The 24058-nt window shown below is 45.2% G+C and overlaps 1 protein-coding gene across 1 annotated transcript in view; it reads right to left on the bottom strand.

The window, feature by feature from the left end:
* LOC308368335 (A disintegrin and metalloproteinase with thrombospondin motifs 20) overlaps positions 1–23583 on the bottom strand; it is a gene marked incomplete at its 3' end in the record, with an annotated part of 88287 nt that extends 64704 nt beyond the window's left edge. The window contains exons 1-6 of the mRNA XM_080842501.1: positions 23444–23583; positions 22824–23179; positions 18693–18858; positions 6177–6472; positions 1183–1266; positions 637–761 (exon numbers count right to left, since the gene is read on the bottom strand). Coding sequence (XP_080698627.1) covers positions 637–761; positions 1183–1266; positions 6177–6472; positions 18693–18858; positions 22824–23179; positions 23444–23534 — 1118 coding nt within the window. The 5' untranslated portion in view covers positions 23535–23583. The remainder of the gene's footprint in view (positions 1–636; positions 762–1182; positions 1267–6176; positions 6473–18692; positions 18859–22823; positions 23180–23443) is intronic.
* Between the last annotated feature and the right edge of the window lie 475 nt (positions 23584–24058).

The raw sequence follows: 24058 nt of genomic DNA, 5'->3' as shown, positions 1-24058 counted from the left end.
TACAAGCAATAGAAACCTGGTGTAACAATAAATACTACTTTACATAAGAAATAGAAAAACAAAATAGAAAAGAAAAGAAGTGCAGGAATGTAACTGCTACAAGCACTAGTCGAAGTGCCAGTTAGGAAGTGAGGTGCTCTCTGAAGAGTTGGGTCTTCAAAAGTTTCTTAAAGGTAGAGAGGGACGCCCCTGCTCTGGTAGTGTTAAGCAGTTTGTTACGGTAATGCACTCACAAAAAATAATAAAGACTGGTTGGCATGTGAGTACAGGGGGGTGAGGATGTGCCCTCGCCCGCCTCATTTGTCCCACCCAGGGCCCTTGAGAGGGGAGAGGAGTGAGAGAGACCCAGTGCCCTTGAGAGGGGAGAGGAGTGAGAGAGACCCAGTGCCCTTGAGAGGGGAGAGGAGTGAGAGAGACCCAGGGCCCTTGAGAGGGGAGAGGAGTGAGAGAGACCCAGGGCCCTTGAGAGGGGAGAGGAGTGAGAGAGACCCAGTGCCCTTGAGAGGGGAGAGGAGTGAGAGAGACCCAGTGCCCTTGAGAGGGGAGAGGAGTGAGAGAGACCCAGTGCCCTTGAGAGGGGAGAGGAGTGAGAGAGACCCAGTGCCCTTGAGAGGGGAGAGGAGTGAGGGAGGACACCTGGTTATGAGGAGCGCGGTGTCGTGGTGGGATGGGTGGTTGTCGTCTGCCTCGTTCTGCCCCTGCTGCCACACGCAGAATTTGTGCAGGGTGTTGGCTGCGTTGAAGTTGATGGGCGGACCCTCCTTTGAATGAGATGGAGAATGGTGACGCGTGGGTAAGGAGGAGGGGTAAAGGGGATGGGGATGGAAACACGAGGGGCTTAAAGGAGAAAGGTAGGGTCACACAAACATTCATCTTATTCAGTCTGAAGCTATATAGAGCTGTGCATACACAGTGTGATGCCTGAGTTAATGGTGTTTCCAATGCAATTAAGCCTGTGTAAGCACTGGGGGAATTTTGGTCAGCCAGGTCAGCTGAGTTTAGCATTGTAACCATGGATCTTAAGGCCCGCACAGTCAGCAATCAAACACATAGCATTAGCTGACTTCAAGTTCAGAGATTTGAACCGACAAGTAATAATAGCAGTCCCTCAGCTAGAGAACTCAAGTTAAGGAATACATTTAAGGGCCTCAAGTAATGCTGCTAAAAACCAGGTCTTCTCACCTGCTCATTATGAAGGACGATTAATTTCACAACCAGGACATTGATGAGGTTCCCCACACTGGGATCTCTGTAGATGGCAGCAACCTGTAATGAGAGGAACACAGAGAGAAGAAAGGCAAACTAATGCTCAACCGTGAACAGCACTCACTGTCATTTTCAGTTTTATAGTGCTTGTAAAAAAACTATGACATGTTCCATTTCTGTGTCATTTCTGTCAGTTTTTTTTTTTATGTGCACACATCACTTGTTACGCTTAAGTGTAAACAGGGGCTCTCTCTGGGGCTTCTGCAAAGAGTCTGACCCAAAACAGCAGCCTGTGAAGCTTCAGCAAAAGGCCAACAGTGGGAACCAACCCCTGTGTGGGTCTATGTATTTGTGTGTGTGTCCGGTGTGTGTGTGTGTGTGTGTGTGTGTGTGTGTGTGTGTGTGTGTGTGTGTGTGTGTGTGTGTGTGTGTGTGTGTGTGTGTGTGTGTGTTAGTGTGTGTGTGTGTGTGTGTGTGTGTGTGTGTGTGTGCGCGTGTCACTGCCGGTCACCCTGCTCCTGAGGCAATGCACGGAGCCCTGACAGGAACTCATTAGCCCACTATAAACATTCAGCCTGTCATAGTCCACAGGCAACAAGAACCAGAGGCCTCCACAGCAGAAAGACGGAGAGAGAGACAGGGAGAGAGTGAGAAAGGGAGGGAGTATGAGAGGGACAGAGAGAGACACACACACAGAGGGAGAGAGAGAGAGAAAGAGATAAAGAGAGAGGGAGTGAGAGACCGAGAGGGGAAGGGGAGAGAAAGCAGTAGTGAGAAAAAAAAAGAGAGAGAGAGAATGAGAGGGAGGGTAAGAAAGGGAGAGACAGAGACGAAAGCCCCCATGGCTTATAAATCACAGTGTCACCGTTGGACATGACCATAAAGCACGGTGAGAGGAGGCGGTGTGATTCGTAGGCCAGCCTCTCTCCGGTCACTGCAAACACACCAGCATGACATCAGCAGTGGGCTCTAAAGAGGCCATCCATCAGGCTGCCTGCACCCAAACAACATCCCATTCTACCTGCCCCACTTCTCCATATGGTTCCCACCGTCTGGCCGCCCTGCTCTGCTCTCCTTTCCACCCGCATTAGCATTCACTCGAGACTCTGCCATCCCCTGCCTTTCTGCTGAGTGTGCTAGTCAGAGGCTGCAGAATACAGAAACCTCCCTTTTCGTTCATACTTTCATACTGTGTTATACTCCCTGACCTTGATACAGTTTTTAGCTAAGTGCCCCCATAAAACAGGCTGTGCTCCAAAAAATTCATTAAATCCTTCAGTGTTTTGTGGCTTTTACAAATAAGTGTTTCCCTCTAGCAACTTAGGTAATTGAATCAAATATAGAAACTACGGAAATGTATAAAAGGTTGTATAATTGTATTCTTATTATTATTTGTTTTCAAGTATATATGCCTTAGGTTCACACAACATTCTAGATTATTTATGGCACAATGCTGAAGTAAAAGTTATTGTTTCAAAACACTGATCAGACAGCTAGATTCAAAAAGTAAGATCACTTTAATGATGAAACATTCCTTTCAGTCCACTTTGTTTCAACAGCGTTCCTCCACAGCCAAAATGTTTGCTTCTGCTGCACTGCTGCACCCGAGACAAAACAAAACACTTGAGTCTACCCTGACCTGACCTCTCGGGGCACACACAGACAAAATTCACATTGAGCAGACATAACTAGGCGTCACGCCTCCACCCTCTCACATTAGACAGCAAACAAGACCCACCAGGCACACTCAACAAGCTGCAGTACAGATTACATCAAACAGGCCCAAACACTTGTAGTCTACTCAAGGCTGGGTTCATTAAGTAGACAGGTCAAAAAGACAATCTGTTTCTCAGACTGTGAAGTCATGGGGTCGCAATTAATCATTTGTGTAGAAAAAAGGAAATAGCATTTGATGGCAACACATTTGCTTTTGGGCCAACAGTTCACATTCATATTACATTATATTTGAAGCAACTTGGAGAGTCATTCTAAACCTGATTGTTCAAATCCTTGATTGTGATTGGCTAAAAGCCGTTGTAAAATCCAGCATTACCTTACAATTTGACCTGATTACATTCAATATTACTGCGCAGCGAATGGCAAGGCATTCATATAGCGCATTTCATACCCAGTGTTCCATCTGGCTGTTGCGTTGCTTCAAGGGTTGCGTGGCAACGATTTATTTAGGAACTATAATTTTTAGTGGCGGAAGAATGACGGTTTATCATTAAACTATTGTTTCTTAAATTGAATTGTCTTTATTTATGAAACCATATCAAATATGTGTAGTAACAGTTTTAGAAAAGCAATAAGCCCCGCGAATCAGTGCTTTGCGCTGATTTTAGAACAGGTAAAGGGGACTGGCACTCCGCTTCGCGTCGTGCCTAAAGGCCGAATTATGCTCTGTTTTAGACGTAACGCGTAAGCACGTAAGATACACAACCCCCCCTTGCGCGGTAAAATACCCCCCCTTACGTGCTTAAGTGCGTCGCCCAAAATTCCTGACTATGCGACTAAAACACTACGGCCCTACACAGCTCATAAAGGCTGTGATTGGCCGGCTACCACAGCCTTTCACACAGAGTCTCACGTTTCCGGGTTAATACAGTCTTTTTTAGACCCAGACATTTTTTTAAATCATGAATACCCTGCAGACCGTCTCACAAGCCTTTTCTTATGGATTAGGAACAAACATAACAGAAGAGGTCCGAAGACATGAACTCCTTTACAAATCCTCTTTAAACACTTATAAGGACGCTCAAATTACCGCGAATATCCCATTCTCACCCGCGATTGTTTGGAGAGAATGTGGTCATTCACGAACAAATAGGTACTTTAATATTCATTTTCCGCCACTTGTGAGTCATGGTGATATCTTTCTTTGAGTTCATATTGACGTGAATCCATCAATTGCACCAGCGAGTTTGATAGAATGAGCCCGGTCTGCTCATACAAAAGTTAACAGTAACCTGCCGTTACCTTGTGGCCAGCACCATTGTAGTTACAAGCATTGACAACATGATGAGATTCTCTCGCCGTTTACCACCTCATCTTTGAATAATGTAACTCATAAACACATCATTTTAAAGCCTGTCGCAGTCATTAAAAGATGTCAATAAACGAACTTTTGCGTCATGTGCTGTCTTTTTCGCCACTGGTACTGAATTGCCAACATTTGTATTTTGTGTAACACATGTATTCCTAACATCAAGCCTTTCGCCCACTACACTTTCATGCTCCAGTAAGTTTTTTTCCTTTGTCCTGCTGCAATAAATAGGCTTACTTAACTCAAAAAAAAATCTACAGTTCTGGCGTCAATTTGCTTTGCAACACGCAACACGGCTCACAAGCCTTGCAACACGGCTCTGCGTCTAAAACGAACCTTAAATCAAAACTTGTCTAAAACAAGTTCCTTGTGTAAATTACGTGCTTACGCCTCTGCGTCTAAAACGACCCTAAATTGGCCTTAACAACTCCCCTTACCTGTTCTAAAATCAGCGCAAAGCACGGCCTCTTGGGGCTTATTGCTTAATTCTAAACCTGATTGTTCAAATCCTTGATTGTGATTGGCTAAAAGCCGTTGTAAAATCCAGCATTACCTTACAATTTGACCTGATTACATTCCATATTACTGCGCAGCGAATGGCAAGGCATTCATATAGCGCATTTCATACCCAGTGTTCCATCTGGCTGTTGCGTTGCTTCAAGGGTTGCGTGGCAACGATTTATTTAGGAACTATACTTTTTAGTGGCGGAAGAATGGCGGTTTATCATTAAACTATTGTATCTTAAATTGAATTGTCTTTATTTATGAAACCATATCAAATATGTGTAGTAACAGGTTTAGAAAAGCAATAAGCCCCGCGAGTCCGTGCTTTGCGCTGATTTTAGAACAGGTTTAACGGCACTCCGCTTCGCGTCGTGCCTAACAACTCCCCTTACCTGTTCTAAAATCAGCGCAAAGCACGGCCTCTTGGGGCTTATTGCTTAATTCTAAACCTGATTGTTCAAATCCTTGATTGTGATTGGCTAAAAGCCGTTGTAAAATCCAGCATGACCTTACAATTTGACCTGATTACATTCCATATTACTGCACAGCGAATGGCAAGGCATTCATATAGCGCATTTCATACCCAGTGTTCCATCTGGCTGTTGCGTTGCTTCAAGGGTTGCGTGGCAACGATTTATTTAGGAACTATAATTTTTAGTGGCGGAAGAATGACGGTTTATCATTAAACTATTGTTTCTTAAATTGAATTGTCTTTATTTATGAAACCATATCAAATATGTGTAGTAAAAGGTTTAGAAAAGCAATAAGCCCCGCGAGTCCGTGCTTTGCGCTGATTTTAGAACAGGTAAGGGGGTTTAACGGCACTCCGCTTCGCGTCGTGCCTAACAACTCCCTTACCTGTTCTAAAATCAGCGCAAAGCACGGCCTCTTGGGGCTTATTGCTTAATTCTAAACCTGATTGTTCAAATCCTTGATTGTGATTGGCCAAAAGCCGTTGTAAAATCCAGCATTACCTTACAATTTGACCTGATTACATTCCATATTACTGCGCAGCGAATGGCAAGGCATTCATATAGCGCATTTCATACCCAGTGTTCCATCTGGCTGTTGCGTTGCTTCAAGGGTTGCGTGGCAACGATTTATTTAGGAACTATAATTTTTAGTGGCGGAAGAATGACAGTTTATCATTAAACTATTGTTTCTTAAATTGAATTGTCTTTATTTATGAAACCATATCAAATATGTGTAGTAACAGGTTTAGAAAAGCAATAAGCCCCGCGAGTCCGTGCTTTGCGCTGATTTTAGAACAGGTAAGGCGGTTTAACGGCACTCCGCTTCGCGTCGTGCCTAACAACTCCCTTACCTGTTCTAAAATCAGCGCAAAGCACGGCCTCTTGGGGCTTATTGCTTAAGTAAATAACAGTGTTGAGAAGTTGTGGAAGAACAATGTTTTACTTACTACTGACATGATTGTAAGGATGTAGTGCTCTAAGTTTCGTCCATGGTGTCGGACCATTTTGGCATCAGCTGTCACCATGAGCTCCACAAACCGCGGGTAGGACAGGAACCGCTTCCGCCGTGAGTGGGGGATAGCGTGACTTTCATTAGTGTGTGAGGAGGAGGAGGAGGAGGAGGAGGAGGAGGAGGAGGAGGAGGAGGAGATGTGATGGAGCGCTACTGTTTCCCGTAAGGAGTTCACCTCCTGTCCCATACTTCTGTCACTCTGGAGGGATATGTGGGGGTTTGGGTGCTCCTCTGTGGAAAAAAAGAAAGTGTGTGTTTGATGTGCATGACCAGAATGAAATTTCAAATAGCATGGTTGTATTTGCCAAATCATTTGCAGACACACTTCAAAGAGTAATTTTTTGCATTGTAAGCTGCATTTTTACTATTTTCTGGATAATAATTCACACAACACAATAAAAAAATCACAGATACTTTGGACGATTTAAGAGACAATGGAAACCAATGACTCCAGCTGAACTCTCAATGGTCTTGGGGCCTTAAGGCCTCAGTAGAGGCCCAGCAGTCTGAGTTCCATGCACATTATCACAGGACAATATGCAGACACCCGCGTTCCCTGAATCCCTTCCCCATTCCTCTCACCCGGTCAGGGGTGCGTGAGGTCTACATTCGTCTCCACACACCCCATTATCATCCAGGCACGTCTATGTTATTGCACTATTTTAAATACACACACACAACACATGGTACTCTGCACCTCACACAGTCATGCTTGAGTCAACTCTGGGTGAAACCAAGGCTCTGCAGTGCAACAATTCAGCACAAACAGACAGTCTAAGGAAGAGAGAGAGAGAGAGAGAGAGAGAAAGCAATAAAAAGATAGGAATGACACAGAAAGGGAAAGCAACAGGCTGGCAGGAACGCCTCCGAGTGGAAAGTGGGCACGTGCCTATGACACCAGGCAGAGCGCGCCCAAAAACAGTCCAGCTCAGTCAGCCCTCAGATATGAGCAACACGTGGAGCACAGAGCCCTCAGCCAGGATTCCTCTGCAGTGACAACCAGAAGAAAAGAGGGGAGTGGAGAGCGTAAAAAGAGAGCGAGAGAGAGAGAGAGGGCTGAAGTGTGGGAGAGAGAAGAGAGAGATAAGGACAGAAAGAGGGAGAAAATCCTGCAGGGTCCTGGAGGCGAGGCGAGGTAAAAAGGTGATGGGATAACTCTGACTGCTCTGGGCATGTTTATACAGCCCTGAGTGACAGGAAAAGTTCTCCTGTAGATGTATTTGCCCTTTCACAGTGGCAGCCTACAGTCATACCAATCAGTGCATTCTCAAACAAAAGTGCTGAGCTGGTATTTTCCACTGCGGATGACTGACAGGGTCTCTTCTCTTTTGCCGCTTCGCTCGCACAGCAAAGGGCAATCTGGGCACGGCTTCAGACGCACTCACAGATTCTGCAGCTCCCTTCAGAACAGCCCAAATCGGGGATCTTGAACTTTAACATCTAGCTCATGCTATCGTGACAGAGAGAAAGAGAGAGAGAGAAAGAGAGCATTCCCAGAGCACGAGCTGCCTTTCCTCCAGTGTGAGCGATGGCTTGTTCTGATCTGGGTTTCCTCTGTAAGTCACTGATGAAATGTGTTTCAGGGTGCACTGATGCATAGCCATATGTGCGGTTATGTCAGAGCAGTTCTGCGTGTAATATTCTGAGTGTCTGCTGCAGGGCGGACATATTTCTGCCTTTCAGCCTTTCACAGCTGCTCACCATTCCACTGCACCAATAAACATGATTTCACAGTAACTGCGCTGATAACTTCAAATATGGAATTTAAGAAGGGGTGGGGACAGATTTGTTAACATGCCGCAAACTAAACTGCCTAACCAGCAGTTTAAGTGCAGGGGAAAGGATATTCCCAACAGACATGGCTAATGACACTGTCACTTCTCTATGTCAACAGTGAGTGTTTTAAATGTATGGGATTCAAATATTGTTCTTAATTTTAAAAAGATGCAAGGAGAAACACATGAGTAGCAAACACATTTGAAACACTCTGTCTGAGAGGCTGGATTTGGTGGGGTGTAAATAACCCTCTTTGCAAATCACCACAAAAGAAATCCTGACCACAGGCTATGTAAACATGTGTAAGAACTTCCTGCTTTTAGGTGCACTGCCCCGAGGGATCATTTGCCCAATTGGTGCTGCCTTCACCTTTTCCTCAAAGAAGGAGACCACACTGCATCAGCTCTGGAGTGTTCTTGCATACAACCTTTAAAGGAAGTTTAAATATGTCAGCCCAGACCGAGGAGACTAAACTAACAGTAAGCATGAATGGGGGGGAAAGGGAATTTGAGTGTACAAAAGCTGAAAGCTTAAAAAAAGAAAAAAGAATGCAGTGAGCCGCTTAACTCCTCTCTGCTGTGACAGGCTGTCAGAGAATAACGCAGCAAGAGAGAAGGAGGAAAGGAAAGGAGGGATTCTGTGCCGACACTCTTGGGCAGTTGGAGTGATGCCTGCTACGGGCACAAGAGATTGAGCATGGCACCCTGGCACAATGGCACACTCTGTAACACCTATCACCATGTGGCCCTCTTCTGAGCCAGGTCGAAAAGGGAAAAAAATGCCCAATGCGGTGCCCATCCTACTGGCGCCCACACTGCAGCAGTATGCTTGGACACAGTGGCAGGGTTTTCCGTCCGCTTTTCCCCCTGGAAAGAGCACTCTGGCTAATTGGGGCTTCGGTAGCAAAAGACCAAAGCCTCCAGAGATTTGAGTTGAACAAAAGCACATTGATGAGACCAGACAAGAAATTGAAAGTACTGAATGTTCTGACAGCTTAATGCCATGCGTTTAATGTTGCTAGTTTAACATGCTCACTTTTAATGAAGCAGTGAGTGTGGACTGTATGTGCACACTTCAGAACTTATCTGTCCTAAAGTGCTCACTCAATCAGTAAATCAATTTATTTCATGTCTAGTGAACCCCATTTCCTTGCTGTCAGTACAGCACAGAACCTCCCAATGTGTAGCGCTTTCTCACAGTGCCTATGGTACACTGCCCAGCTGAGCAGGCACAAGCCCAACTCATCTCCTCAGAGCAGCCTGTCTTCTTTCAGTAAGTCATGGGAACAACCTCTTAGGCCTTTCAAAGCTCCTCAATGGTTTGGTGAGAGATGGTGCTTCAACAGTGTCGATCAACCAATGAATGTGACAGTATTTGTACATCATCGAGGCCTCAAGAGTCTTATATTAATATGCTACGAAATGCCAGAAAGGTAAGCCGGAATTTTCCAAACTAGGTATACAAACATGTCAAAGAGAAAAGAAGAGCGACTCAAGTCAAGAGGGATGAGATAACACTCTTCAAGCTTGAGCCCTAGATTAGTAAAACAAAATGTGTTTTCAAGAAGGGATGAGGGAAAGTATGAGAGAGAGAGAGGGAGAGAGAGAGAGAGGGGTAGTTTTGTTTAACGTCCTGACGGAGGAGGAAGCCACTCTCCACTGTGAGAAAGCATGGCGTGCCAGAGCTCAGGGGGCACAGCAGGTTAATCTCGACCTTGACATCAACCCGAGAGAGTGCTGCCTGATGGGACTGACCAGAAACATTTATCAAAACACTCCAGAACGGCCAGCTGCATCCATGTTTAGCCAGCGACACTAAAGGTTTACGCATATCTGACCCGCTGCACCACCAGCACATCTTACGGACCACCGTCACAAAAACATGCCGGAATCTTCTTAAGAACCCCGCCAGGGTCTTGTTGACACCATCAGTCAAGAGCAGTGAGCTGGAGAGAAAACAGACGGGATACACATTTACATTACTTAGATAGCATCTACGCACTGCTCTGCTGTGTGCTCTGCATGCTCAAGTCTGGCTGGAAAGAGAGTATTTTTCTTTACTCCTCTCAGCTTTCCCCCTCCCCCTTTCTCTCCTTAAAGCAACTATGCCACGAAGCAGACTATAGGCTACAGTGATTTCATCGATGCACTAATTAACATTCTTACTCAATAACCCACTGAGACCAAAAGCGAGCTAGCACCTGGGTGCCAATTACACTGGCAGCGTACTTTACATGAAGCATAGGTAATGCCTCCGCTGGCAAAAGGTCGACCTATTATGGCAGTTTATTTGACAGTGCAACACATCAGGGAGAAAATCAGCAGACCCACAATTAAGTGCAATCTACGGCTAGACAAGGAAAAATACTGAACTAATTGTTGCCGTGAAACATGTTCAGTGTGAAGAGGCATGACCTTAAGACCCTGGGAGGGATGGTAATGCGTAGACCCACGGAGGCAACCCTGAAAACGTGTACACACACAGCATACATTCATACACACACACACACCCAGACACACACACACACAGACACACACGCACACAACCTGTTATTATCCAGACTCTGCAGAGAGACAGAGAGTAACAGATCGGCTCCCAGGAATCCAGGGAGAGTCAGGACAAACAAGACAAACATGCACACACACACACACACACACACACACACACACACACACACACACACACACACACACACACACACACACACACACACACACACACACACACACACACACACACACACACACACACATACACACACACAAACATTAGGATGCTACTACACCATAACTAGGCTGTCACATAGTTGCATAGAAACTCTATCTTTTTCATCTGTGTTGACAAGACTAAAACAAACAGCATTACGAAGACAGAAGGGTGCTGGGAAGATCTACTGTAAAAGTGATGAGGCCCAAAACACAGAGTGCACAGTCATAAAAACCAGACCATGAATCCATTACCCTAACATCTGTGCCCTCTCTCCTCCCTTGCTCTTTAATGAGGGCATAAGTGCGGTGAGAGCCTGGGTTCAACCCAACCCCTCTCCCCACTCCACCCCCCATCTCCCCAACCCACCCCCCTACCCAGCCCCAATGCAACTTAACCTGTGGCCTGGAAATCATAGCTATGACTGTAATACATCCACCTCCTGTCCGATGAGGTGTCAGGAGCACAGCAACGTGAACGATGCCCGTGGAGGAGCGAGGGAGGGGAGGGGAGGGGAGGGGAGAGGAGCACCTGGCTGACGTTAAGCGCATGCTTTTCTCCCAGCTCTTTTCTTGTCACGTACAGCCTTGCGCATATTTCTGCTGACAAGGGAATAGACATACTTTTGACAAGTGCCACCTCATAAATGGGGCTTCTTGATACTTATGTGCTGTAGAAACACATGTTAGAAGTATGGGAAAAGTGTCCAGCGTTAAGTTATGCTCCTTTGTACGTCGCTTTGGATAAAAGTAAATGTTATGCTGCAGTTCATGTGATAGCAGAGCTAGCCAGACGGCAACTTTTGGATTGTGTCATTCCAAAATGGGAAAACACTATCCTTTTTTGGATAGCAGTAATTTGTAGCTAGATTGCACTGCTGACTGCCCATCTGTTTTGTGTCACTGCGAATACAAGGTACATAAATTGATACATATTTCTGGCCTTTACACAGTGTCCTCTCTCTCTCTTTCCATGTGTGTGTGTGTGTGTGTGTGTGTGTGTGTGTGTGTGTGTGTGTGTGTGATCTGTGTGTGGACAAAAACAAACGTTTTGAAACCATTTGCTCAGACCCTTTGAACTTAAGTTATGAAAGATACTATTTCAAAACACACACACACACACACACACACACACACACACACAAACACAAATAAACCTGCACCACCATCTAAACAAAGTCACCAAGGTCACCGGCACCAGCCTTCTGAGTTACAGGTACTCCTCACCTGTCAGCACCTGTCAGCTCTGGCCACGTCTGGCCACGTCTGGCCTCCTAACCTCCGCAGGGATGGAGTGTTATACATGCCTGGTCAACATACCCAGATAGTAGACACTAGCCCCAACAGGGGTTCATACCCAGATAGTAGACACTAGCCCCCGCGGACGCAGAAAATAGCTGCTGGAATGTGTCACTGGAATCCCCTCCACAACATCCCAGGACATTCACAGACTCTGGCCAATTCTGACAACATGGCAACTCAGTGGATTATGGGGGCCTGTGTGGTTTGGAGAGACTCAGTCAGATGATTTTTGTATTAATAGGGAGGATGAGTCAGTGATGCAACACATTGTAATTGCATTCTTCAGTCACTTGACTTTGTTGATGTATATTTAACAGATTATATATACTGTATATCTACTGATTCACATGATGCATTCATCAGACATAAAGTAACAGGCATTACATAGTCAAATTTACTATGCAACTATGCTCAGATTTTTTTAGCCATTTCCCAGATATCCCAGACATGTTTCAGACAACACAAAAACAAATCCAAAGTAGCAATAAGGTCTACAAACAGAGGACTAGGCTTTAACGGCCCACCTGCATGAGTGAGAGAGATAGGCACGAGTGGACAAAGTGGATGAAAGGCATAGAAGGTGAGGGAGACAGGCCATTCCCATGGATAGGGGGGGGGGGGGGGAGGCAAGGGTGGCCATGGAGACTGGCCAGCTGAGACGCTCTCAACTCTGCCAAGACGACAAGTTCTCACAAGGCACAGATAAGCACCACAGAAAGGGGTGTTAACACTCACACAAACACCCACACAATCACAGTGAAACACACAAACAAATACACATATTCCTGTGGACACAGACACACACACACACAGACACACACACACACACACACACACACACACACACACACACACACACACACACACACACACACACACACACACACACACACACACACACACACACACACACACACACACACACACACACACACACACACACACACACACACACACACACAGTAACATACTAGTACTATGGTTCTAAAGAAGACAGAAGGGAGGATGGATGAGGTGCTGGGACAAGTGCTGAGAAGTCCTATGGAGCCCCCTGATATCCATGACGCCCCACACCTCACAGGGGCACGAAATGCAGAAGACTTATCTGAATGATTAGCTTCTATCAATCACTCTTACCTGCCATTCCCCACAGTGATTCAGCATCACACTGCATAGGGTTGACACACAGTATGCAGATAACTTAGACTAAGACATATGCTACACCTTAGGTATGACACATTTGACAGAGCATTTAAAAAACCATTTGCTTATAACAATAAGAACTTATTGCCGATGGTCGTGTCATGATAGTGATGCACGTCAAAGTCAATGTTATTGCTTAGTTTCAAAGACTGAAAGTGGGTTAAACTAATATTTTAGCCCTGTAGCTGCACAAGAAAAACATGCTTGAGTTCACATGCAATCATGCAATCCAATGAGTGATCTCAAACAAAGCGGGAGAATCAAAGTAACAATCAGTGAGCGCTCCTATTCACCCACATGAAAGGCTAGCTAGCGGGCGGCAATTGGCCCACTCAGTAGTGGGTCGGACGACATGAGAGGGCATTTTCCATGTAAACGAACCCATTGATGGCAGCTCGTGGAGGCAGTGAAACGACAGCGGACACCAAAGCTCTCACAAAAGTAGGCGCTCTGTATTTGGACTGCTGCGGTGACAAATCAGACATCAAGACCCAACTGAGGTCGCGCTAACTGAAGCCATGGCCTCCTACCTCCATTCTCATCCAAGAGGCGGCTTTTGGAACATCTCATTAACGTTTGCACGCACGCACACACACACACTCCCTCCACAGCCAAAAAGCCACCGCCAACAGAGGGAAGAATCCACCCCTATGCTGAGCTACCCCCATTTGATTATCTGCGCTTCAGTATGACATCGAGATCAGCGTGCCAGCCAGAGGATAGATAACCTCCAGCCAGCTACATTAAGGGCCGCAGATCAGGGCTTTCAGCCTGACAGCCCCCGGCTCCAGCAGATGCCTTTTAAAAAGCCCATGCTGGCACAACGTGTGTGCTCCTGCTCTTAAAAAACGTAATCGGCCTCTCAACACGTTGCGAGCAAATACTTATAAAAAACAGTGACGAAAACCACCCAAGACGTCTTGTGCTCACAGTCAGGGGGCTCCTATGTTACACAACAGGGTAATGTCGCTGGAGAGAGAGACCTGATCCAGCATTTTCACGTCAAGTAAAAGCGCAGACTTGGCCTTAAGTCAAGAGCCGACCTACAACCGTTTATGTCATTTCCATGGGTATTGTCTCTGAGGAAGGATATTTCCACAGATATTATAAATGTCAACCGCATTCACAACACACAACCATTTTCCCACCGCCCTCCTTAGATTCACATTCCCACGGCCATGATTGACATATTAAAGGCTCCTTCTCAGACAGAGCAAGAAAGGGGAAGCTAGCCCACCAGGTGTAAGATCTATTTCCCTTTGTTTTGCTTCATAATTAGCATTAGCTCAGCTCACTGAAATGCATGTATAAATGTTTCAGACGTTTTGCTTCAGTGCTTTTGAAGAGGGGGGCACCTTCACACAGCGGCGCTGTCATGGGGGAACAAAGCAGCATAAAGATGGCACCAGACCCAAAGCCACACACAGTATATGGAAACCTTCACATCATGGAGATATGAATAACTTTTGCTGTCTAGAGGACATCACATCAATGCAAGATATCAAGCCTGTCTGACTTGTTGAGCCATATACAATATATATCAAGTCCATTTATCAAGTCCATTTCCATTATGATATTATTCTAATATACATTCATTGTCTTCATAGTGGCTTTTATTATGATCACAGCTACCTGTTGACACTGCTTTACTGCTGAAGGAAATGCGTTGGAATCTGCCCTCATGAGGCCACATTCAGCAATGAAGGTGTAGCAATACTTTCCCCATTAGCACATGTTTCCCCTACGGAACAATCTCATCTATCACAAGAGCGAGCTCCTAAAATTACTTCCCACTAAAGACAACAATGGGTACACCTCAACTTCATAATCCAGTTGTGACAGATAGCACGCTTAAGCCCCTTCTCAGAGGAAGGCCAGGAAGAGCTGAAGTATGGCCCTCTAAAAGCCGTTATTACAGTTCTGTCTCTTTCAACACTGCACTGCAGATGACAGCGCTTGGAAGAAAATGACTAACCCTTCTGCTGAAAGACTACCAATGCCAACAAGAACACATGGTGAGACAGGGACACCCATTCATTACAGCTCTGTACATTTCCAGCGAAGCTCAAGTAAACCAGGTTTCTCGCCAGAGTTAGGACAGAGCTTGCAACACGCCAGATACGATGGGGACATTGATTATGTGTTTTGTTCAATATCTGATCAATTGACATCAGAATACATTTCAGGAAGAGGATGCATTTGTGAATAGTTACCATGGGAAGACATCAGTATTGGGTAACCCAGGAATGTAGAAACATGAACACTGTTTACCTTCACTTGCCCTTTTATTTCTGAGATTCCCCATAACTGGCATCTCTTGGCCAAAGGAGTTAGTCAAGGTCATGATTAAGGGATTTTGTAACGGTTATGGAGTATATACAAATGTTTCAGAATTAGTATTATCTACGCTCGCACATTGCACTACAATACACTTTTGAGTTCCACTTGACTACATCTTGAAGTTCCCTCTGAGACATCAAAAACTCTGTGAGTACATGCTGAGGAGGCTGTAATACGAGTGCACATAACTTAAACATGAACCTTATCTTCTGACGATTATCTTTTTGGGGAGATACACATTCTGTTTGTGTGCTGTATGGCCCCTTGACAAAACAGGCCTCTTTTCATCCTTGTTTTGTTTCAAAGGGGCTCTCTCAGAAGAGCAAAAGCAAAGGGGAAGAAAAAAGGGGGTACACAGAGGAGTGCACAGAGGAGAGCTACTGGCTGGGCCATTGAGGGCATTTCTGTGCTGTTCCGATGAACTGGGACATTTGGCAGGTTGAGCCAGCACACCCCCCTCATCCCCAAGCTGAGGCTCCCCTCCCAACACCTCCCCCGTCTTCCCTTTCGCCTCTCTGCAATCAAACTCCGGCGGGGCAACTTTGATTTAAGACAAGACTCCTCTTTCAGCAGGGTATGGTGGTGTTTGGGCGGGGGCCACATAAAGGGTGGATAGTAAGGACCCTGAGATCACGATCCTTGACAAAGGAGGCTTTTATGCTCACTATGTTCCCACTGATCAGTACCTGGGGACTGGCCAGAGGTGAGAGGAGTCATTCTCCTTGAACTCCGGAGCCTCTCCAGCGTCCAGTGACCTCCGTAGAGTGGAGAGGGGCAGCGAGCTTAGAGCTTAAAGCTGAGAGTGCCATGGAGCCTGGGTGACAGGCTCTTCTGAACGGAGTGAGGCGGAGGCTAAAGCGTCCGCACTCTCCCCCCTGAAGTGGAATTCCCTGGCTGGGACCGTCTCTCCCTGAGAGGGGGACAGCAGCATGTAAATCAGCTCCTCTCATCTCCTCGGGTGGTCCGGTGACACACAAAGACAAGCACAGTGGCAAACGCTACTAAAAACAACGCTTTTCCTATACCCTCTCTTCTACACTGCATGGAACTAACCCTTTCCAGAACAGAATAATTATAAGGAATTGTGATCTTAGCACATCATCTGGCATTCAATAAATGTGGGGGATGTAAACATGAATTATTATAAAGGTCTGCAGAAAAAGCTCTATTGCTTTGTGTCACTGCTTTGTATTTTTTTTGTTTTGTTTTGTGTTTTTCTTTCCTCCCTCTCTCCTTGGTGGCCAAGCATTGCACAAAGCATTGCCCAGGCTGCAATTACAGGCTAAGCAGTTCCATATTTAGGCAGGCTGGACCCGACCTGGCCAGGCTGCATGTGGAGAGCGTGCCGGCCCGTGCCCAGCGCAGCCCCAGAGTTCACTGGCTTAAAGTCTGCTGTTGCCGACTGGCATGGACACAGAGAGTGACTGCACTGAGAAAGAGGAAAGAGAAATATCATTTCAGCAACACTGGCCTGTGGGAGGTAACTGAGTGAAAATAGAGGAGAGAGAAAGTCAGATAAACAAAGGGAGATCCACAACAACAAAATTGTCATCTGTCACTGTCTCAAGGTTTTGAATGCATAAGACCCCAGGGCGGCAATTTGATGACAATGTAGAAGAAAGGTATAAGGAACAATGCATATCGATACTGACTTGTACGATACTGGACAATCTGGTGGGAGTGCCCTTATCATGGTTCAACAACGACAACAACAACAACGGGACAAGAACAATGAGACAAGTTGCATTGAAACAACAGGAGGGCGGGGATGGTAGTTCGTAAGGGGCAATGGTAAGAGTTGGTTTTACCACCTCTGTGTATAGCTGTGTGGGAGAAGGTTGAAACTGTACAACACTCGACCATTTTGTGCCCAATGGAGCAGGATCACACAAGTGGCAGACAGTGTATTGCCATGTGCAGACACTGCCAGTCAGTGCACTCACATTGCAGTTGTGCAGTCCCCCTCTGCCCATCAAAGCAGACTCTTATCACTTCATCTGCAAAAGGGGTTTATCTGATAGGGTGCGAGAGTCAGACCTGAAACACCTAGTACTGCACCCAGACTTGTCCCTTTTAATCCTGTGCCATTGTGTGGATGTTTTGGCCTTTGATGATGGCTGCAGGTGTCGTCCCAGAGGTAATCTCTGAGTCAAGGTCACAATTTTACATTCTCACATTACACTTGAAGATGTCGTTGGCCCATTTTATTTAATTCAGTAAATCCTTCCCATTTCCTGAGTGAGGACTTCAGTTGCAGCTGAGAAACATTTTGGGAAGTGTTGCTATAGACAAAGAAGTCTCGAGTGGATGGGCTCATCAAAGCTCAGAGCCAAGACTATGCATTCTAAACAGCTCCACCCACCCCCATACCATTACACAGCAGCAGCATATTTTCAAAAGCTTGGCCAAGACAATCAAGATGGTTTGTGCCACACACAAACTCTCACAGTTGAATGGGAAGCATATTAAGAAGGTATCAGTCCTGCAGTGTGGGTCACTCAAACCACTTGAAACTCAAGGGGCAGACAATGGACACAACTGGGCCACAATGGGGGAGTTCAGACTACAAGCAAATCGGGCCGCCCTGCACATACAAGATTTATAGCATCTGCAACAAAGGCCGCCCACTACGATCGCAGCAAGTGATTCTTTACATTTGCGCGAGGTGAACTTTGCTGGGTCACTTCTCGTTTTGTGGGGTCTCTCCGGTCCCAAAAGGCCCAAGTCATAAAAATTCAAATGAAATGGGTGGATTCAAATACCACAGTTAATGTGGGGCTAACTTTAAAGAGTCATTATTCTGCTTTTCTTCTCGGGGCAGGCTTAACGGTTTAGCAAACACAGCTGTAAAATACCAAACATTCTGGAACTGATTTTCTTTCATTCGGCGATGAATTACAATAACATTTCATAATAGGGCTCAAATTGACTCGCTAGCCGGCATGCCAAGTGCCGGGAGGCGGCAAGGCTCAGTGGTTCATGCATTTCTCATTAGCATTACACCAATAAATGGACGAGGGTCAGGTAAAGTGGTGAAAGAAATTTCACCCTCCCACTGGCTTTTTGGAGACAATGAATTAAAGCTGCAGGAGTTTGCTTTGGGCAAGAACAGCCCCATTCCTTACCTGAAGCGGCACAAGGTTTGGAGTCGCTGCTGGCTGGGCTGCTCGTCTTCCTCTCGTGTCTGTACACTAGGTGAGGTTTGTTGTGCTCCTCCTCGTATTCTTTACCATCTGCTTGTTTCAGAGGCTCTAGGAAATATTCCCCACTGTGGGTCGTGAATGTTCCAATCTAAAACAGCACAAAATACATAAGAATTAATGGCAAGACAACTATTCCAAATATCCAAATACATCTAATGGAAGATGAAGCAAGACAACTGATGATGTGCTTCATGGAAACAACTGTAGAACCAGGCCATAAAAACACAGAGGGAATTCTGTCGACAGATACTTACACAACAGATTGAACAAAGACAACTACGATGTGTGAATAAGTACAGCAATAGCTGTAAGCTAATAGGGTATTAGTGCATTTTCCATTGGGATGACAGTGTGAACATCATGTGCATGTGCATACCTGCCCTTCGGCTGCCAAGAACTTTACTGGCCAATTAATTTCACAAATTTCATATAACTTTCCATGAAGGGTTAGCATGAACATAAAAACTTGGAAGATCTAATCACGCAAAGGTTGGTGACACTCATGTCAATTAATTTAAACACAGACATTATCTTTGCACAAGGAAGGTAAATACCATCCTCCACAGCATCTTATATCAATCGCATTTTAAGCCCTATTTTTACTATCCATTCCAGCTATTGTATGGCTTTTTCCAGTATAATAGATACAGATTCCAACAACGTTTTACTCTCCAGATGTCTAGTTGTGCCATAGACTGTGAACTGTCTTTCAGACTTGACAAGTGGCTGGAAAAGTATCATTACAGGAGGAGGCACTGGTCACCCAGTGGAATGCAAATATTGTTCTGCTGCCTGACAATCCCAAAAGCTCTGTTTAGTTCAACATGAGCTCACTCAGCATGCCACACAATGGTGTTTATGCGGTAATTTCATACGCACACTTGAACAGGATATTGCATGCTGGAATGTTATCTGTTTGAGGCTTTCTTTCCATGATCACTTGGAACTGACAGGGATTGTCAGTAATGTAAATCCGGAAGTACCCCTTGGGGGTGGGAAAAGTGACATAATTCTATATGTACAAACTCCTTTTTTTTCCATTACAAGCTGGGGGTCCTCCTTCAGTGGAAAAACATACAGCTCTGGTCACTGTACTGGCTTTGAGGGGGCGTGCACGCTCCACACATTTCAGAGCACTGCCAAAATGACTGTCAATGCCTTGGCATTGTGCTCGCATGTACAGAAACCTTGAGCAAGGCTCTGCAAAAACTAGCAAGGTCTGCAGCTTAACCGGCACTGAATCAGGGCACAGGGTTTGGCACAGAATGAAAAGCATATAACGGTGCTCCGGCTACAATATATAACAGCAAGCTACTGCGCTGACCACAGCGAACATCTGCACACAAGGCCAGCGAATATCTTGTCTCAAAGTTATATCAGGGTGCAGACAGAGACTGTCAGCTGGGCATGGAATGAAAGTCTCATTCTACATTCACTCCAAGACAAAAATGGATGTACCACTGGATAAGTCACCACCATTTGCAGTGTGTTAAAGAAATGCTTTAATGCAACACTGTTAGCAGCTAGCACTGACTATTGGCTTTGTATTACAATACATTATCCCTAGAGCTGCTAGAGCACAATTCATTATATTTATACAAAATCAAACAAAATCCTTTCAGTTTTTGGGAATGACTACATACTGTTTGACGCAGTATGTCAGTTCTAGAATCCGGATATTTGCAATGGCTGCTGTTCAACATTGGGTGCTGAAATACGCTGGATTGTTTCATAAGCGAAGCTTCAGCCACAAGGAAAGGCAGAGGAATGCTTTTGTCCAGCACGTGAGCCAATGCTCCAGAGGTACAGTGAAATCAGTGAGGCATAAATCTCATAAGTCAAGTGCTGTGCAAAGGTTTCTAGAGCCTGCACTTTACACAACTATACATCACACAGCACTGTTTGCCAACTTGTATCTCACACACGCGCACACACACGCATGGACAGACACACACACACAGTACAGAGGCCTTGGCAAACAGTCCATGCACCATCAGTGTTGAGACTGGGAGCATAAGAACAACAGTCAAGCACAGAAGACCCCAGACTGTTAAAGAGGTAAAGAGTCCCCTCTGCATATTAGGGAGCTATCACTAGTTCCTTCAAAAGATCACCCATCTATGTGTTCATTTCAACCTCCACATCTGTCTCCCACAAGCTCCAATCCCTCTTACAAACAGACAGACAGCACATAGTGAACAGTGTTTGAGCGGCACAATCCCCGGAGTCTCTAAATTGCCGCATCCTACTGCAATAATAAAGTGAGCCGACTTGATTGGCTTTTCAGCTCCGTGTCACTGACCCCTTGCTTTGAGGTTTCCTCCGTGCGTAATGAGCTCATCAGAGTGAGATGAGCATGATCATTAAAGCACAGGGTCTCACTGCGAACATTTACGAGCCAGTAGCCAGGGGCAAGGGGAGGATACACTGTTTCCATTGTCCTGCCAATTCTACATGAGCGGTCATACTTCTAAGATTTACTAACTAGAGCACTGACAGGTCGGAAAGAGCACTGCACGTCTTACACTGTTACTTCCTTACTTCCAGTAGACCAAGAGGAAATTATGACACCTTATTATGCTTTGTAATTGACCAATTTTCAGACTTTTGCGTAATTGAGTCATTTTGACTTTTCAGTAATTGTTGGTCAAGATATGATGGGATTTAGATATATGGAGTATATTTTAAGCCTGCTAATGTAATAGTTGTGGGGGTATTAATACTTCCAAGAAGAAACAGCCACAAATCTTTATAAATAGGTCAGTGTCATAAAAAAAGTGGGTCAGAACATTCAGATGGCCTAACATTATGTCTTGGATTTTTTTTCAGGCAAGATCTCACCAAAAGATGTGTCAAAAGAATAAAAATACTATTCATGGATAAACAGAGTACTTCCAATAGACCTCATGGCTCTGTAGGGCCAACACAAGTAAAGTTCAACATAACCAGACGCTCAAAGCCATATAAAACCATGGCAAAATGAAAATCCCCACACTATTTTTAAAACACTTTTCATTTATGATCTTACTCTGTGTATTGGAGGCCTAAAGCTATTCTGAAGGTTCCGGTACATTTTTAACTGGAAGATGTGGAGATGTTTACACAGCATAACATGAACAGTGTGGGAGGAGGTGGCCAGCCTGGGAACCTGAGTCTCCTGCTATTAGTTCATTGATGCTTTGATGCACTCTCTCGTGACACATCTGCTCCCAAACAGTCCTGCCAACTAAACTGCACATATCTGAGATGCATCTGATGTCACTGACAGTGGGAACAGACACTGCCAAGCCTTGTGCTTAACGTGGCAGCAGGACAGACATTGGAGCTGCACTTGACTGTTGCCACTGAGATCCAGTCCCAGGCGTGAGCTCATAACTTTATCTTACCTATGGCATCATCACTCTCACACTATCTGTTCAACTCTCCTAAGTCCTACTTACTTCAACAGTATCCTAAGACTCAGTAAACACTCCACCATAAGTCAGACCAGTTTTGGTTTTCAATCTATATAAAATATAGTGATAAAGGTTTCATTAAATGTGTAAGAAAATCTGAAATGGTTTTGGATGCTTGTTTAATTAAGTATTGCTACCAGCAGTGGCAATCACCATCAACTTGTGTCAACAGGCTGTGTGCCAAGTTGGTCAACTGGAGTTATTTGAGGCTTTCCTTGTAACATAAGACCTAGCACGCAAATTTATTTCAAGTCTGTGCTTCAGCTCTATCTCAAATAGCATGTTACTACTGCATGGAGCCTGCGGATACTCTAACGTCTGTAATAGGCTGATGACACAAGGCCAAATTCCGGAATTGATATTTCAAGACCCAGCGTTTCTTGCTGAGTCTTTGGTGTCTCACAACATCACACATGCGATAGGATGAAGTCATCCTGCATACAAGTGTATGCAACTCCTGAACAACTGCCTGAGGGTGGAGGTAATGTATATAAGTTCAAATCCCAAGTAGGATATATTTTTGCATGCAGGTAAATCACTAAACCTGAATACAATGTCATTAGTATTGAATAGACTATATACTTTTATATGTACTTACAAGACCAGTGCACAAACTGAAGACTGCTTGAAATTCCGTTTTGGCGTTGACATGTCCTCTGAAGAAACAGTGCCGCATATCATCGTTGAGGTCAGTATTGGAGTCGTTCCTGTGCTCCAATCCTAAATGTGTCACAGTGTATGAGGGAGCTATAAAACCCGAATCCGCGGATAGGTTAAGATGGAAACGCTGTCCGAAGGCGTCTATTCTGTAATGCGCCCTCAAACCCGTGAAGTCCGGATCCGTACTTCTGCGCTTCCGTTTGTAGTGCAGTTTATGAGGGAAATACTCTCCAAAATCGTTTATGCGGAGTGGGGTGATAATTTCATAAGATGACAGCTGTTTGATGAAACTTTCTGTAGGGTGAATAAATAAGAACAGGGCACATTAGTTGAGTTTATGCAACGCTTATATTTACACATCCGACATTTAGTCATGAACAATAATATTTTAAACACATTTAGACTCATTTAATGCCACAAAGCAATATTCCAGCAATTACTCCTATAACTTCCCTCACTGACATCTCTCGACAACGCCATCACCAGCCGTTCAGAACATTTGTACTGAATGCCTTATTTTATGCGAGATTTAGTTTCATAAAATCAGAGAACACTTACCTTGCTTAGGATGTAATTGATATGTTCGCGAGTTCCGGACGAGTGCTGACAGATGACACATTAGTCCAACCAGCCAGATTGCAAACTGCATGATTTCCTAAGCGAAGAAAGCACGGCTCTCGCTCCACAGAAGTATCTTCTGAAGCGGCTCTCCCCCTCCTTTTCCCGGCTTGTCAGAAGCAGCAACTCGTAAGATCTGCGAAGGCACTCTGCACCACTACTCTTGCAAAGTGCACTGGCCTCATCTCATTGCTAAACGTGCTTGAAACTGTCCCCTGTTAACACGTACTATTTACAATACATTCCAAAGAAACGGTGCCTATGTGCGCTACGTCTATGCAAAAGAGGGATCGGTGCCAACTAAACTTTTCTTTGGCCATCAATAGGACACCCCTATCCCCCCACCTCCACCGCACTCCAAGTTCTCGCCAACATCAGACAGAGGGAACGCCCCAGAGCCGCTCAACCAATCGCAAGTCTAGTCCACCTCTCAGACCTCGCTGTGCCACAGAGTTTTTGTAAGTAGTCGTGACCCAAACTCACAATCGTTGTGGTACGTTATGTCAGTTGCCTCAAAGCCGTCGTTTGGTCCTAGTGTGTTTAAGTATGTGTAGG

The sequence above is a fragment of the Sprattus sprattus genome (assembly GCF_963457725.1).
Source record: "Sprattus sprattus genome assembly, chromosome: 7".
Taxonomy (NCBI): Eukaryota; Metazoa; Chordata; class Actinopteri; order Clupeiformes; family Clupeidae; genus Sprattus; species Sprattus sprattus.
The sequence above is the reverse complement of the archived record's forward strand: the minus strand, read 5'-3'. Positions and strand labels throughout refer to the sequence as shown.